This window comes from Euprymna scolopes, chromosome 28 (assembly GCF_053919585.1).
Source record: "Euprymna scolopes isolate OS-2025 chromosome 28, ASM5391958v1, whole genome shotgun sequence".
Lineage (NCBI taxonomy): Eukaryota > Metazoa > Mollusca > Cephalopoda > Sepiida > Sepiolidae > Euprymna > Euprymna scolopes.
In genome coordinates this window covers 82,631,707-82,649,722 of record NC_136509.1, presented here as the reverse complement: position 1 = coordinate 82,649,722, position 18,016 = coordinate 82,631,707, and the positions used below count along the sequence as shown (strand labels likewise).

At 32.5% G+C, this 18,016-nt stretch overlaps 1 protein-coding gene across 11 annotated transcripts in view; it reads left to right on the top strand.

Moving 5' to 3' along the window:
* Positions 1-18,016, top strand: part of LOC145249704 (protein DENND6A-like) — a 242,388-nt gene that overhangs the window by 150,802 nt on the left and 73,570 nt on the right. For all 11 annotated transcript variants that reach the window (XM_080111567.1, XM_080111570.1, XM_080111564.1 and 8 more), the window contains exon 7: positions 4,754-4,833. In XM_080111567.1, the coding sequence (XP_079967693.1) occupies positions 4,754-4,833 (80 nt within the window). The remainder of the gene's footprint in view (positions 1-4,753; positions 4,834-18,016) is intronic.

Below are 18,016 nucleotides of genomic sequence, written 5' to 3'. Positions count from 1 at the left end.
TATATATATATATATATATAACTACTTAATTTACTCGCATAAAATTAATATACGAAAGTATAGATTTATGCGTAAACTTGAAGTATTTACTTCAAAAGTGCTCAATACGTAGGTAGAGCTAGTTAGTAAGTTATAAAATGTATATGGTGATTAAGCTACACTGAATATTCTGCGTTTCATCCACTAGGATTCTTCAGGCTTTTCATCTAAATAGAGCACACACAAAGGAACAGGTCAACCAGAGGTCAAATAGGCCTTTGTCCGATAAATGCATGCTCTTTGGCTGATAGGAAGGGCGCGGTGGATACTAGAAAGCTGATTGGCTAACTAAAATCTCAATAGAAGATGCGCATATAAAAACGACAAACAACCACAGAATTCGCTCATAAGCCTGAAGAATCGTTGAGTGGATGAAATGCGGAATATTCAGTGTAGCTTAATCGCCATATACATTTTATAACTTACTATATATTTATATATATATATATATATATATATATATATATATATATATAAAGGGTGAGGAGAGATTAATAATTGAAATTATCGATCAAGTTTTCATCGGAAACATAACAAAATCAAATTTGTATGTACAATCGTTTCGAAAATAATCATACATATAAATTTAATTTTTTTTCCTCCTATGAAAGCTTGACTGATAATTTCACAATCGTTAATCTCTCACCCTTTCTATTTATATAGCTCAGTACCTTTTAGATATATTTTAATGTGGCTTTGCTCATTTATACCCTGTCTATTACACTATAATTTATATATGGAAATATATATATATATATATATATATATATATATATATATATATATATATATATATATATATTTAGTAATGTGATTGATAATTTAAAAATCAAATTAGAATTAAATTAAAAATCCGTTTCATAAGAAGGAACAACAACAAAATCAATAATTATTGATAAATATTAAATTAGCTCTAGGATATTTACCTATCGAGCTTATTATATATCTAGATTACAACGAGCACTTTTTCTTTCCCTGTATTTTAATTAAACTAATAATTTTACTATTACATTAAAATACACTCTGCTCTTTAGACTATTTTTCTAATCTCCTTTAAATTTATATATATATATATATATATATATTCTATTTTTACATGAATAATTAAATTTTTTTTTTTTTTTTTTTTTTCTTGCAGACTGATAATTCATTGGAAATCTGTTAATAACATAATATCAAAAAAAAATATGAGGGGTGGGGGTCACATCTCCAAAATAGGCTTCCCTGCCAGAAATTTTTTTTCATTATTTTCATTAGTTGTTTTTTTTTTTTTTTTTTTTTTTTTTTTTTTTCCTCTTGTCAGCCATGAGAAAGTTTGATGCAGTAATTAATAATGTATCGAATCAATAAATTGTATGCCATTCAATACAAGGAGAAGGGAAGAGATGGACCATCTTCCCCTTCTCTGTAGGGGATTCACTATTTCTATTCACTTCTGATTGCACCTATTCTATTATAGCAACTATGTCACAAAAAAAAGATGTCTGGTATTTTTATTATATAAAACAAAAAAAACGACCATAAATGCTGGACAAAAATAGACACAAATGTTGCAATAATTACACCTGTTTTGAAATGAAAATTTTTTTTCATGTATCACCGCTATATAACTATCAGAAGTTAAGCAGTGATGAGCCTGGCCAGTACCAGATGGGTGACCATTTGGGAATGCTCGGCGCTGTAAATATCACACACGCATTATCATCAAAACAGCTTACTTTTATTTAATGCAACATATGTTGAAAGGAGGGGAGAAGGGAAACATTCCTCATCCCACTAAATGAGATTGAAAAATCCATCTCGATTTCAGCTTTTTTTTTTGTCATTGATGACCACAGACGAAAGATAGCTGTTTGAATGCCTAGTTTGTGTCACTATTTTTTAAACAATTCATAATGAATTAATGTTTGGTGTTATTCATTTGTAATTTTATAGTCCTATTTTTTCTTTTATCACTGCTATGTAACCATCATAATATATGACATAATCACATTGGCACACCGGTTCTTACCAAATCACTGAAGTTAAGCCTGGCCCGTACCAAATGGATGACCCTTTGGGAATGCTAGATACTGTATGTACCGCGCCGGGGCATAAAAATTGCTAGGTTGGTATCTGAGGGCGTGTTTAATTCACTGGGAGAGATGCACCTCTAGACTTTAAGACATGCAGCTAGGAGAAAGCCAACTTTGATATAAAACCTGAGGTCTACCGTCGTCTTGCTGTTGTAACAGGCTTTGCACCAACTGAGATTAGCAGTTGGATCAAAAATGGTGGTTGGTTCTGCACAAAGCCTTCACCACTATAAACAAATCGTGTGGATTTCCGAAAAACTGAGTTGTTATGGCGGAACCTCAAATGTCGAAATTGATGAGAATGTCACACACTCATTACAATTAGAACAATTTACTTTTATTTAAATAATCTAATTTATAAAACTCACTATGTCTGTCTGTCTCCATATTTTCAAACTCTATCTCCTCCGAAACTAAAAGTTGCAAAGCAGTTTTAAATGATTGGATTTTTCATGGACCATTCTTTTATGGGTCTTTAGCCGGTTAAAATAGTTTTTAAGGAATTAAAAATGGGTCAAATTGAAAAAAATCGTTATACATTTTGTACTTTTTTTTTTACTTTGGAAATCACGACTATGATATATATATATATACGAAATCTGGACAAATTAAAATATATTTAAGATCCCCCCCCTCCCCGCTAATACAACATATTTTGTAAATGTTGTGTATCAAAGATGTGAAATTTCCATATATATATATATATATATATATATATATATATATATATCTATAAAAGTGAACGTGTCTGCCTGTGTGTCTGTCTGTCTGTGTACATTTCCCTATGCAATAACTCTGTCAATTTTTAGTCTATAGACTCGAAATTTGAAATACCGGGTACTGAGATTTGGGAAAATCGATGTGACGGGTGTCAGCCAGAAATTTGGCTGTTAAGGGGTCAAATTTCAACGATTTGACCTTTAAGAACTCTACCAAACTCCTCCGACAATTTTGGGTCTAGACACTTGAAATTTTAGATATAGGTTCCTTGAACCTGGATCTAACTTAATAAAGTGATTTGAGCCCGAAACTATAAATTTTAAGGGGTCATAATAGGGGTCAAAGTTTTAAAAAAATTAACCATTTTTTTTGTTTTTTTTGCTTTTTTTGCACAGCATACACCTCCAAACACCCGAGCAATGCCGGGCACCCCTGCTAGTATATATATATATATATATATATATATATATATATAAAAGCGAAAATGTATGTATGTATGTGTGTATGTTTTTCTGTCTGCTAAAAACTTTCAACAGACAGAACAAAAATTCACAAATTTGGTCTCATATGAAAGGCCCATCTTCGCCCGACAAATATTAAAAAATTGGCTAAAAACATTTTTTTTTTCACCCTGAAATCAACACTTTTCTACAGGGAGGGGTCAGCAAAAACCGTCCTCTAATGACGAGATCGGTTCTACGCATGCCTCAGACGACGTCATAACCTGATTTAGTTTAAATATTTGAAGAACTGACACAATTTCATGTACGCCATGTTAGCTCAGTTGGTTAGAGCGTTGGGTCATAATCTAAACATTGTGGGTTCGAATCGTGGTGTGAGATGTCTTTTTTTTTTTTTTTTTTTTTCTCGATTTTTTAAATTTTAATATTGGAGCAGGGTTATTTAAGCCATTTTTCAGGTAGCGTTCGTTTTTCTGTTTTTTGGGGTTTTTTTTACTTCGCTTATTCTTAGATTTTCATTAACACCCCCCACCCCCACCCTGACCGACCACACACACCTAAAAACACCTGGGTACCCACCTTTTTTTTTTTAATTTCAATATTGAAACAAGCTTATTTAAGCCATTTTTCACATGTTTTTTTTTATTTTATTTTTTATTTTTCAGAAGTTTCACACACACCTCCAAACACTCAGGCAATGCCGGGTCCACGCCCCCACCCCCTCCCCCGCTAGTCTATATATATATATATATATATATATATATATATATAAAAGCGAAAATGTATGTATGTCCGTCCGCCACTTTCGGCACACAGAACAAAAAATCACAAACTTGGTATCATATTGAAGCCCCATCCTTCGCTCGAAAAATTGGCCAAAAACGTTAATCCCCCCCCCCATCGACAATGTTTGACCGGGGGGGGGGGTCAACAATAAAAGTCCTCTCGTGACGACGACCGGTTCTATGCATGCGTCAGATGACATCATGACCTGATTTACTTTAAATAGTTGAAGAACTGACTAAATTTGATGTACGTCATGTTTGCTCAGTTGATTAGCGCGTTGGGTCATTATCTAAACGTTTTGGGTTCGAATCGTGGTGTGAGATGTATTTTTTTTTTTTTCGAATTTTTAAATTTAATATTGAACCAGTATTATTTAAGCCATTTTTTACGTAACGTGGGCCAGGGGCATTACTTATTGCACGCCGCTCGTAGATTGTAATGTAAAAAAAAAAAATTGACTTGGTCTAAAATGATTTCTCCTTCACTGACAGAGGATAAAAAAGAGGAAGTACAGCAGAACAGATCCACCACTTTGCTCCCCACTTCCATGAAGATAATTGGAAGGCAAAAGTGTATTCATGATTGCTAATGTCACTGGAATTGTGTTCTTTTTTTTGATGACGTCAGTTTTAAAAATTGTTGCCTAATCCTCTTATGTTTCTTTTCTTGCAGCATGTCACGATATAGACCAGTGGCCACCTCCTACACCAGGGGAAACGTTAAATCTGCCGATATTTGGAACAGTTTTACAGGTGAAGATCTTTGTTCTTATAGTTGTAATAATTTTCTATCAATCTACTTCATCTCCTCCTCCTTCCTGTCTTCTTAGACCACTGTTTTCTCATTTTCTTTTACTGCCTCCTCTCCCTCCTCCTCTTCTTTGACTGCCTCCTCTTCCTCCTCCTCTTCTTTGACTGCCTCCTCTTCCTCCTCCTCTTCTTTGACTGCTGCCTCCTCTTCCTCCTCCTCTTCCTCCTCTTCTTTGACTGCCTCTTCCTCCTCCTCCTCCTCCTCGACTGCCTCTTTCACCTCCTGCTCTTTTTTGACTGCCTCTTTCTCCTCCTGCTCTTTTTTGACTGCCTCTTTCTCCTCTGCTCTTTTTTGACTGCCTCTTTCTCCTCTGCTCTTTTTTGACTGCCTCTTTCTCCTCTGCTCTTTTTTGACTGCCTCTTTCTCCTCTGCTCTTTTTTGACTGCCTCTTTCTCCTCTGCTCTTTTTTGACTGCCTCTTTCTCCTCTGCTCTTTTTTGACTGCCTCTTTCTCCTCTGCTCTTTTTTGACTGCCTCTTTCTCCTCTGCTCTTTTTTGACTGCCTCTTTCTCCTCTGCTCTTTTTTGACTGCCTCTTTCTCCTCTGCTCTTTTTTGACTGCCTCTTTCTCCTCTGCTCTTTTTTGACTGCCTCTTTCTCCTCTGCTCTTTTTTGACTGCCTCTTTCTCCTCTGCTCTTTTTTGACTGCCTCTTTCTCCTCTGCTCTTTTTTGACTGCCTCTTTCTCCTCTGCTCTTTTTTGACTGCCTCTTTCTCCTCTGCTCTTTTTTGACTGCCTCTTTCTCCTCTGCTCTTTTTTGACTGCCTCTTTCTCCTCTGCTCTTTTTTGACTGCCTCTTTCTCCTCTGCTCTTTTTTGACTGCCTCTTTCTCCTCTGCTCTTTTTTGACTGCCTCTTTCTCCTCTGCTCTTTTTTGACTGCCTCTTTCTCCTCTGCTCTTTTTTGACTGCCTCTTTCTCCTCTGCTCTTTTTTGACTGCCTCTTTCTCCTCTGCTCTTTTTTTGACTGCCTCTTTCTCCTCTGCTCTTTTTTGACTGCCTCTTCCTCCTCTGCTCTTTTTTTTCTTTGACACCTATTTCCTCCTTTTTTTTGACTGCCCACTCCTCTACTTTAACCTCCTACTCACATTTTTTGACTGCTGTCTATTCCCCCTCCCGTTCCTTTTCTTTCACCACCACCTTGTCTGAGATGTCCGACTTGCATATTTCCCTTCTCTAACCAACTTCTCCTCATGCCCTTCTCCTTTTTCCCAATTATTCCCAATATTTTTTTCCCTTGTATTCGTCCCATATTATGACAAATCCTGCATTTACTTGGTACGCCAACTACGCTCATTGTAACATCGCACTTTTAACAATTGTAATCTCTAATTACTGTGGGATTCTTTTTAACACTACTCTTTATTCAAAGCGAGATTTACTTGAATCAAAGTTAATATTGCTACCAAATAATCTGTATATTAATAATATTGTTTCTTGTCATTTTGTGTGTATTTCTCGCCTCTACTTGACTAACACATTATGTTCAATTTACTATTAGTCAACTATTTATTAATAAAAAAAAATCTCTATATTAATACAATAGTATCTACATACATGTACATGCATATGTCACAGTTTTCAGATTATGATGTATTCGATCAAGAGATCCAATATATTAAAAAGGAGGCTAGAAGGTGGAAAAACAGTGAAAAGAATATGCTGTTGTCATGACCCTAGGGTCATGACAACAGCATATTCTTTTCACTGTTTTGACCCTCATTTTCCCCCCTTTTGAGTTGGCCTTGTGCCTAAGTTTTTGTTCAGTTTGAACTTACATTGTAATTTTATCCAGAATAAAGGATTTAATATCTCAAAGTGTAGTATCTGTTCTGGCAGATGATGCACTAAAAGATCATTGCCCTTGAGGCAATCAGTTTTTGGTCTATGTAGGGGCAACACTGCATACCAAGAGGCACTATCAGCTCCCCCTCCTCTCGGGAGAGCTTGTTCCCCCCCTTTTTTCCCTCCTCCTCCACTCTCCACATTAAATCTGTTTTGACTCTCGAGTGTGTATCTGTTGATATCTTATATGCTTATATATACAGTGATGTGGTTCTCGGTTGATTAACTGTCGGATATATACTCGAGAGTCAAAACAATAAGAACATTCTGTTGCTATAGCCTTAGTGATAACATACTACGAACATTGAATTAGTACATAGATATAGATATGATAATTTAATGCTTTTAGTATGTTATCACCTTTTAATTCTCCTTTTTAATAAATTAGATCTCTCGTTTATACAATAGAAATATATCACAGACTCATAAGGATATTGGAGATAAACTATAATAACCAAATATATTCTGACACAACGTTAACCAGATTACTTAAATACTTTTACAGTTTTAACACAAAGGGTTAGAATAATATCGCAGGGTCTCCATTCACGATGAACGTCTACAGAATGCCCAGCAGCAATATATTACATATGGAATATGTCGCTGTGGAAGTTACACAGGTTCTGCTAGTGTAATGGTGTAAATAAAATAAACTTCTAAAATCCTATTTTAAAAAAAATTTAAATTAAATCCACCAGAATGCATTTTCATTTTTTGCGTAAACAAATCAACCATTTAAATCTTTGTTTAAAGAAAAAAAGAATCAATCGTTATGTGACCCCTTGAAATTTGAAAGCATTTGAACTGTCAAATAAAAATTCATGTCAGACTTGAAAATTCTCTGCAACTTTTTTCGTATGGAAAAATTTTTTAAGCTATTTACATCCATTGATTTTTATAAATGAAAATTAAAATATTACCTAAACAAAATTATATGCTTCTATAGAATTCAACCTAATTAAAAAACAAAAACAGAAAAAATCCTTATGGTGTATATATCCATCACTGAAGCTGTTATATTCCAAAAATCATATAAATTGATATAGTATTATTTTTAAATTAGAAAATCAAATTTTATCATTAAGGAAAAAGAAACTCATTTCATCGTCTTGAAAAGAACAAGGGCAGATAAGTTCATAATAATTAAAACTTGCGAGATCAGTCTTGTAATGCTAACAATTTCACATTAATCGCTTTAAATCTTTAAAAAAAAATTTTTTTATGTAAAAAAAATACTTGATCAATATATATGATTTGTGGAATATGATGTTTCTGGTTTGTGACATGTCTGTCTATGATAAAAAATTTTCTGTATTTTATTTATTTTTTTTATTAAGGTCGAATTCTAAATAAGAACCAATTATACTTAGATAATTTTTGTTCACTTTAATGAGCAAACGATAATGTGATAGTTTAATTAAATTCAAAATATGAGTTTAGTAAGCCAATTCAACACACAAACATTTATTTGTTTATAAATCAAACTTTTTTTTTTTTTTTTCATTCTTGTTGTCTCTCGTGACATGATGCCACTAAGAAAAAACAAGACCCGTTTGATATTATCAACGGTGATTTTTTATTTTTTTTTTTTTAAATCTGCGTTGAATTGGCTTACTAACATTTTGAATTTGCGCTTAAACAATGCTTTTTATCACGAGGAAAACATCTTTATATTTAAATCTGTCTTGTTTTTTTTTTTTAAATATGGTGCTTCTACACTTTATTGCCGAAATTGGAGGCGCCATTTTATTTCACCCACCTGCTGTCCAAATTTATGAGAGAAATCATGATATTAAACTATAGCCGAAGCATGAAATAAATAACAAAAAAATTAAACTTCCAGAAAGAACTCTGAAAAAAAGTAAAGAAAGTGAAAGAGAACAGATATCCATAATTGTTTAATTGGAAATGTTTCGATTTAATTAACGAAAACGGGAAAGTTTTTCATGGAACTTTTTTTTTTTTTTAAAATTAAAAACAGAAAATTAAATGACATATTTATAATGATTTAAACTGGGCGAGCGCCATTTCAAAACCAAAACATTTATTGTATAAAGATTTATCAAAATATAATTCGAAAAACATTTATTGAAAAGTTTGTGTAAGAAAATATAATTTTAATAAAACAATTTTGGAATGAAAGCAACATTGGATTTTCATAAAATAGTTTTTTTTTGTTTGTTTTGTTTTGTTTTGTTTTTTATTCTTTCCAGAAGCAATGCATTTCCGGATGTAATAAATGATAATTTTAGGTAAATTTATTCTTCCCTTTCCGGAAGCAATCGTTCTCTAGTTTAATTTTTTTTGTTATTTATTTCATGCTTCGACCACAGTTTATAATATAATGATTTCTCCTCTGGATTTGGACAGAAAATGTGTGAAATAAAATGGCATCTCCAATTTCGGCAATAAAGTGTAGAAGCACCAAAAATAAATATTAATTTGATAAAAACAAATGTCATGGTTAATAAACAAGGCTAAACAAAATAAAAGCAAAAATTTGGCAATTCTACAGAATTGGGACGAGATTTTGTTGTCGATAAATAGTTTTCAGATAAAAAAAACAATGGTTTCAACTGATTTTTTTTTTCTTTTTTTTTTTTTGTTAAATTCTAATAAATTAAAATGGTAGTTTCCAAATTAATTAGTTGAAATCATCTGAATATTACTGAATTATTAAACAAAAAAACTTTAATAGTATTTGTAGGTGAAAAATTGCTGCTATCCTGTTTAAAGTCAAAACGGAAAATTACCTCCCTTTTGAACTCTTCTGTGTCTTACGATCATTTTAATCAAATTCTATTTTTTTTATTTTCTTTAATAAAAATAATTTTCTACTTTATTGATTTTCATAATTTTTTGATATAATCCTCTTAAAAATATGGGGAATACGTAGATACCATTGTTTTCATGTGAAATTCAGTTTTACGATCTTCGAAATTTCTTCCCAAGTGTAGAAGCGCAAAAAATTCAATAGGTTTAATTTTTTTAATATAAATAAATCTGAAGTACTATAAGGGGAGATAATCACCCACCCAAGTTGCCTAGTTGTAAAAAAAAGGGGTGCTGTTTTTTTGGTATGTGATTGATAGTTTTTAAAAAATCCAATTAAAATATTAAAAAAAAATTTTTTAAATATTAATTGATTTAAGACTTATTTTGAGTTCAAATCTATTTTTATTATGCATAACGTTTAAAATGTGTAAATATGCTAGAATAATCGATATTTAAAAAAAATGGAGTTTTATGGGACCGGAAGTATTGTTGTATTTATTACCCATGAAGATATGATTTTTTTTTTTTTTTTTTTTAATCGCTCAAAATGGAAAAAAAATTCAAAGGTCTTTAATTTTTTATCTGTTAGTACATAATACTGAAGTGATTTTAACTCCAAAATATTCTTAATGCAATAATCTTTAAAATATATGCATACATATATATTGTCATCTGTACACTTTTTTTTATTCAAATTAAAAAAAAAATTGTTTAAGTCATCAATCTTTTACCCATTTTTTTTCTAATAGCTACAGATGCAAAGATGTTTATGAAAACTTTCTTCCTTTTTATTCAATAGATACTTTTATATTGACAAATATTATTTTTATATCTGATAATTTTTCTTTTCTGATTTATTTTTACACAATGACAATATATCGATACTTTTTTGGTGTAAAATTTGTTTCTTAGACCAATTAAAATAAAAACTTATTTTTCTTTCTCACAATTATTATTTTTATTTTTTTAAAATTATTTTTTAAATTGCTTTGGTATTCTTTGCTATTCTGAGATTTCTAAAAGAAAAATAGTAAATTTTTAATTTTCTTGTTTTTCTTCTGCATCCTTGCTTACTTTTTCTTCTCACCCTGCTTCAATTAGTTGTACCAATGATAGAGGGCAATACTTAAACAATAAATTTTAACTTGTTTCATAGTATCTTGGGTGTTATTCTTGCAACATTTCAAGAGCAGTAATCCAAACAATCCGAATAATATCAATCCTTATCTCAAAAACTCAAACCATTGTTTTATATTGTTTACATTTGAAACAAGAATCAATAATCTTCAGATGTCTCCAACAATCAATGTGTGTTTTTGAGATGAAAATGCCAAAATTACCCACCAAAAATACCACAGATGGAATCCTAATTCTTTTTGCAATCCAGCCATTTTTGATTTTTTTGTAATCCACTGGAAATTAAAACCAATGTCGCCTCCTCCCTCAGGCAACACTGGTGAGCTCTGCTAGTATATTTTTATTGCTAGTGCCTTTAATAAGTTTCCAGACTTTTTTTGTATGGCCACTTTTCATGATTATACTCTCATGAAACTCTAGTCCCTCCAAAGTAATCACTTTCGGTTGCAATACACTTGCTGTACTGTTCCAACAACTTCTGGGAGGCCTCGTAGAAGTCCTCTTGTGTGAATGTGTCAATGACTCTTGTCACATCTCAATTGTCTCATAACGACAGCCTCTAAGGTTTTCCATTAGCTTAGGAAATAACCAAAATTCACGGGGAGCATGGTCTGGACTATAGTGAGGGTGAGGAACTGTCTTGATGCCCATCTTTGTCAAATAGTCTGATCTTCTCTGATCATCCTTAGGACAAACTTAGTGCAAACCTTCCACATTTTCAGTTTCTCACAAATAATTGTGTACAGTTCCCACACTGACATCAAAATGTGCATTTATTGTCTCTATAGACACATGACGGTGTTTATAAATGAAATTCTTTATTTGACCCATCAACTTTGTGTTCTCACTTCCTTGCTCCTCCCACACCTCTCATTATCCCTCGCAGACTCTCTACCTTCTTCGAATCTCACTTAAAAAAACTGATGCTAAATTCATGCAAGATGGTCCAAAAGCAGTCTGAAGCATTCTATACGTTTTTGTGGCATTTTTTCCAAGTTTAAAACAGAATTTCATTGCATGTCGTTCTTTTAAAGTGTCCTCGCGTCCAGATTACATTTTTTAAATTCACCATCTGTGATAATCAGACTTTACTAAGGTGTATTCCAATTCCTGCTGTAGCTGTTCATTTGAACTTGTAATCATAAAAATTGGTCAGTCATAGTATATATAGCAATAACATACGTAATTTTCAAGAGTCTACAACAATTTTAAATGCCCGTAGAAAAAAAAAAAAAAGGCTAGAAACTTATTGAGGGCACCTCGTATTTTGAAGGTCTCCATTAAATCTCCACCTTCACTTAAATTCGTAACTCTGGTAATGTTGTTAAATCGATGATTAAAAACTAAGCAAGACCATTTGATTTGATACTCTTAAAGATGATGAACCGGGAATTTTGTAAAGACATTCCTAAGATTAAATTAACCTATCAGTGTTGCCCAGGATTTAATAAGGATCAACGAATGTTTCACCCTGCCATATTTTATTGTCCTCAAAATCGGTGAAATCACCTATTTTTCAATCAAATCAATTGAGTGCTATCTCTATTCGGGAACCCATCATGGTGCGCTGGGAGGAAGCTTCACATTCCTCCCCGCACTTAGTCCATAATACATTGCACTGTAGAGAACTTACTGTTGATTTTATAAAATTATTTTTATATATAATGGCTAGAATCAAAGTTTAAAATGTAAAAGTCAAGTATCATGCTTCACTTGTGCTCTAAACAGAAACATTCATTTCGGATGCTCCTCTGTCATATAAAAGAACCTATTGATTTTATACATTGGACACATTTGGTTGTGTGGTGATAAAATTTCTCAAATGCAGTTGCGATGTTAGATTGTGTGAAAGTTGTAAGTTTGGTCGAAATTGGACTTTTCCATTTTGATATATTTTTTTTTTTTTTGATTATCTATTTTCAATAATTATAAGAACACTCTCAGACATGCGATACAATTGTGTGAAATTTAAAAAAACGAAAAAACAGCTCAGCCGTTTCGAAGTCCATAGGGAATGACACCAAATTTATTTTATATAGTAGTGGAGATAAAGGTTAAAACCTTCATTTAGACTAGCAGGACAGAAAAGCTACTAACGCACAACAAATATGAGTTAAATAACATTTCTATGAAAATAGTGTCCATTGTGTTTTAAATATAGAACTGACCCAAATCAGTTCAATTAATAAGCACTACAACTCTGAAAGTAATATTATGCTACATAGCTCAATACAAATAATAGAATCATATTGTAAAAGGCAATCTTTAATTTACTCCTATAGTCCAGCATATCTTGGCAAATAATGTTTTTTTTTGTTTTTTTTAACCTTGTTTCTTTTAAATTTCTTTTTTTTCTTTTTTTTTTTTTTTTATTATATGTCTCACTTTCTTCAGTGAAAAACATCGAAATTACAGATTCCTTTCTCACACTATTGCAAGATTAATCGTATACCATTATAATGATATTCAAAACCGAGGTTGGGGAAGTCACTCTCATATTCTTGTCCACAGTTGCTAGATTGGCCTTTTTAAAGCCAAATTTTGTGAATTTAACTTTTTTTTTTTTTTTTTTTTTTAAAGCAGTTTGGCCTTAAAAAAATTGTATTTGGCCTTTTTTCGGTTAACTAAGGAAAGAATGAGCAGAATATAATATATATGATATACAAGAATATCGGTTGGTTATAAGTGTTATATATAGGTTCATTATTATTATTTATTGTTGTTATTGCTCGTTGTTAGGACTTATTATTTATTAAAAGCGCAGTCTTAGAGTCATGTTGCGTTCTGTGTTCGTGTTATGAAGAGATTCATATATATAAAATGTTCATACTTAGAAGTGTTAGTGAGGAGGTAGTGTTGAGACAGTCTTAGTGTTCACATTGTAGATATGAGATGTAGAGACATTGTGTATGTGAAGACATTTTAAAACACAGGATATATAAGACATATAATGACAATTTCACTTTACCTTTTGGTAGAATTACAACACAAAGATGACGTTTATAAAAACACATGATGGGTTTATTTCTTCTCCGACCGGTCGTGGTTTTCTTAGTCAAGAATTCAAAGTTTTACATTCTATGTTTCAAAGGTGACCGTCTCGCTTCCAGACGTTCGACTGTCCATGTCTGGACTCCAGACTATCGTCTGTCGTCCTCGGACTCTCTCTCAGACTCTCTCCGCTTAACTCTAAAGTTTCTAACTATATCGAGAACTTCCCATTTTCCATGACGTCATACACATGTTAAAACATGTGTCTTCTTTCACGTGTTCTGGAAATGCGTGTCCAAAACTTTTTCCTTTGTTTACAAAAGGAATTACATTCGCAGCTACCCTTACAGGGAGTATCCATTGTCTCTTAAGACTGAACGGAAACAACAGCATCTCAATTAAATCCACCCCCTCCCTTTTAATTCATTTCTCCATTAAAGTAGTTAAATCAAAGATGAACTAAACTAGAATTAAAATCATTAGTGGTCAATTTTTGTTTCTTTAATTTATTAACAGTGATGGAACGATTCCAGAACTTTAACTGATTCCGTTTAAAATTCCTGATTCCGATACAATTACTGATTCCGATTACTTTAAAGTTTTAAAAAATTTTGGATTGGAACACATATTTTAGCGGACGCAAGCATGTACTTATGAAAAGTAGTCTGTGGATGTTAGTTTCATTAGCCATTTTAAAATCAATAACTGTTTATCATTTTTTTATGATTAATACTAGCAATATGAAATAAAATTTTAACCAAAAACAAATATAATCCTCAAAAATGAAAAAATCGTTTTTGGCATTGGAAAATAGGCATAACCTTTACTGATTCTGATATCCAGAAATGTTCCAATTTTTCCATTTAGATTCAGATTCTAATAAATCGTTCCAACACTATTAATAACTTGTTTTTTACTGTATTAAATTCAGCATAAATTACAAATTACAAAAACACCACCTGTTGGACAAATCAGAAATCACAACAAGGGCAGATAACCAGTGTATAATTGAGACACGTTTGTGTGTGTGCGACATATTAGTTCGAAAAAACGTCTGCCCATAAACTTCAAAACCCTAACATTGTCATATCCCCTGTTTATTAATACTTTTTTTTTTTTTTTGCCATATTAAATTGAGCATAAATTAGAGTAAATGAGATATTCATGTTAACACATTGGTTCTTGTTAGATTACTTAAGTTAAGCAACGTTTAACCTGGTCAATACTATATGGTGACCATTTGGAAATGCTAGCCACTGCTTGTAGAAGGACGTTGAAACTTCCCAAGAAGAATTAGTAGTGGCCGGGGTTACTGATCTGTACATAGTGTTCAATATTTTTTAGAGGCTGTTATGTTGAAGGTCAAAGGTCGCCACTGGTCGAGATATACATTTTGTGTGTTCCAAAAAAACAATCAACAATAAAGATCAAGTTTATCGAGTAAATTTGAAGAACATTAAAGGAAAGACGTTAAAACAAAGTTACGAGATATATATATATATATATACATATATATATATATACAAATAAGGTGTATTTAACTTGAAATATCTAAGAACAATGAGAGTGTTTGTGTACATATGTGTGTGTGTGTATATATATATATATATATATGTATGTATTAGTATTGGGTCGATTAATCAGAATCAGGAATCCAAAAAATCAGAAATTTTGGGGTTATTGGAATCGTAAAAATTTGTGCCTATTTTCCGATGCCAACAACGATTCTTCTAATTGGCTTTTTTATTCGATTTTCTTTAAAGAAAAATATTCTACTGCTAATAATAATACTAAAATAGTGAATATCTGTTGGTTTTGACCTATTAGTAAAACTGAAATCGACAGACTCTCCTTCACAAGTGTATCCTTACATTTAAGAAAATATCTGCACATTTAACATGTGTTTTTTACGGTAATCGTGAAAAATAACAATTTATAGTTAAATATGTAGAGATTTAGAAAGAATCGCAATTGGGAATTTAATATGGAATGGGTAATTGTATCGAAATCTGTAAAAATACTGGAATCGTCCCATCCCTAATATGAACGAGCATACATAAAGTTGAAATTAAGTGTTCGTTGCGCTCACAAGTTCATTGTGTATAAGTGTATGAAGTTTGAATGTTCATTGCATATGTGTGTGTGAGTGTATTCGAGAGTATTCATTCTTACCTTGTAAAAGAATGTACGTATGTTTTATCTCATCTTAAATGTAAGTATTTGCCTGCCAAGGCAAATGGAAAATGTGCATCCCACTACATGGACAGTTCGAATGAATGAGAGAGAATTAGCTAATTAATGGAAGTGCACCTAGAGCAGGAGAAGTGGAAAAACGCCACCTGTTGGACAAATCTGAAATAATAACAAGGGCAGATAAACGGTGTGTAATTGAGACACGTTTGTGTGTGCGCATATCAGTTTGAAAAAGCGTCTGCCAATAAATTTCAAACCTCTAACATTGTCATATCCCCTGATAGGAATATACAACAAGCAACTGAGGAGTGTTTGAAAATTTCGTATTTCCACTGAATCTTGTTGAAAAGAGGTGTAACCATTATCATGAAATTTCAACCCATCGCAACAACCCTTATCCCCAAGTGGCTTCCAGGCCTTGATAAGTGGTGACTTCCATGTAAAAAAAAAAAAAAAAAAAAGAAATCTAGAATGAGTGCTGCTTTGGTTTGGTAATATCTTATTACTACTTCGCTTCTTCAGGAAAAAAGGCTATGCAGTCTGTAACTCCCAATTCATGTCGAGTCTTTTTATAGTGGACACCTGTGTGGTTTGAACAGTGATTTCCTATTTGAGCAGTACTTGTCTGGTTTGCTTTTAAAAACTTTTGTGGTTTTTGTATTTATAACTGGACTAGCGGGGTGCCTGGCGTTGCCCAGGTTGTTTGGAGCAAAAAAAGAAAAAAAAAGTTGTAGTAGGCAAACAGGCTCGAACCCGCGACGTGAAAGCAGAAAAAAAAAGTGAAAGAAAAGCTGAGATTTTACTGCTACGCTACGACGCGAGAAGAAGTAAAAAGCATTCAAAATTATCAAAATGTCAATCAAAAAGTTGACTTGTAGTGAATAAATTAAGAATCACGCACTCGCAGAAATGAAAGTTGGCTGCAGGACAGTTTCTGCCGTGTTTTGCTTCCCCACGATGTTGGGGAAAACCAGCTCCCCCGAAAAGTGGGAGCTCTCCAAATGAATAATAATTGTTTGATATGAAGGGTTTCCCCAACATTGATCCAATCTAATTGCATTTCTGGAGGTCCCGACTGGAAAACCAGGCGGCATACTTCGCTCTGATTTGTTTCGCTTTTATATGAAAAAGATGAACAAACACGCGAAAGGACAGAATAGAGAGAATTTTATAAAAGTCGATGAAAATAAATGTAGAGACGACGTCCGTTCAGAAATCGTAGATATTATAATCTAGGAAGTATAAGGAAAGTTCTAAAAATAGTAACATGGTCGAGACCCCTCCCTCCAGAAAAAAAGCCTTTCATGGACATGCAAAAACGTGTGCGCCACTTTTACACACACACACATATATATATATATATATATATATATATATATATATATATATAGAGAGAGAGAGAGAGAGAAGAGAGATTGAGAAACTCATTCCTATTGTTTATTACTCAAAATCCAAACAAATGCTTGCTATTTTTTTTTTTATTTTTTTATAAAAATTGCTCCAGACAAGGCATGAAGCCACTTGATGTAAGAAGCTTAAAAAAAAATACTACTTCAAGGACAGAAACTTGCCAACATTAAGTGTTAGGTTGGAATAGATTCTGACCTAGAAAACAGCAATTCTTCCCGCTTTGTCAGAAACATCACTCATGGAATGTAAGGACTAAAGAACAAAATAAAGGAAGTGAGAATAGTTATGATGCTGCCGAAAGTAAACTCAAAATCCATTTTTGACTGTCCTTTATACTTTCGGATGTTGAGCCTACTTTGCTTGGTCAGTCAGAAATGAGCAAAAATTCTTTTTGTAAATTCAATATTATATTTGAGCAAAATTGCATTCATAGATTTACTTAACTTTATAGATGTTAGAAGATGCAACGAGACTAGAAAATGAATCTTGGGTTTAGTTTCAGCAGCTTTGTAACTCTTGCTTCTCTTATTTTGTCCTTTAGTCCTCACATACCCTGAGTACTGTTTCTTACAAAGAGGGATGAATTGCAGTTTTCTAGGTCAGAATCTGTTCCATTTAACACCTATCGTTTGCAAGTTTTTGACCTTGAAGTAGTATTTTTTTTTCTTAGCTCTTTACATTAAGTGATTTCATGCCTTGTCTGGAACGATTTCCATCAAAACATGTATACAATATACATATTTTTACATATTTGTAAAAGTGAGAATTTGTGTGAGGA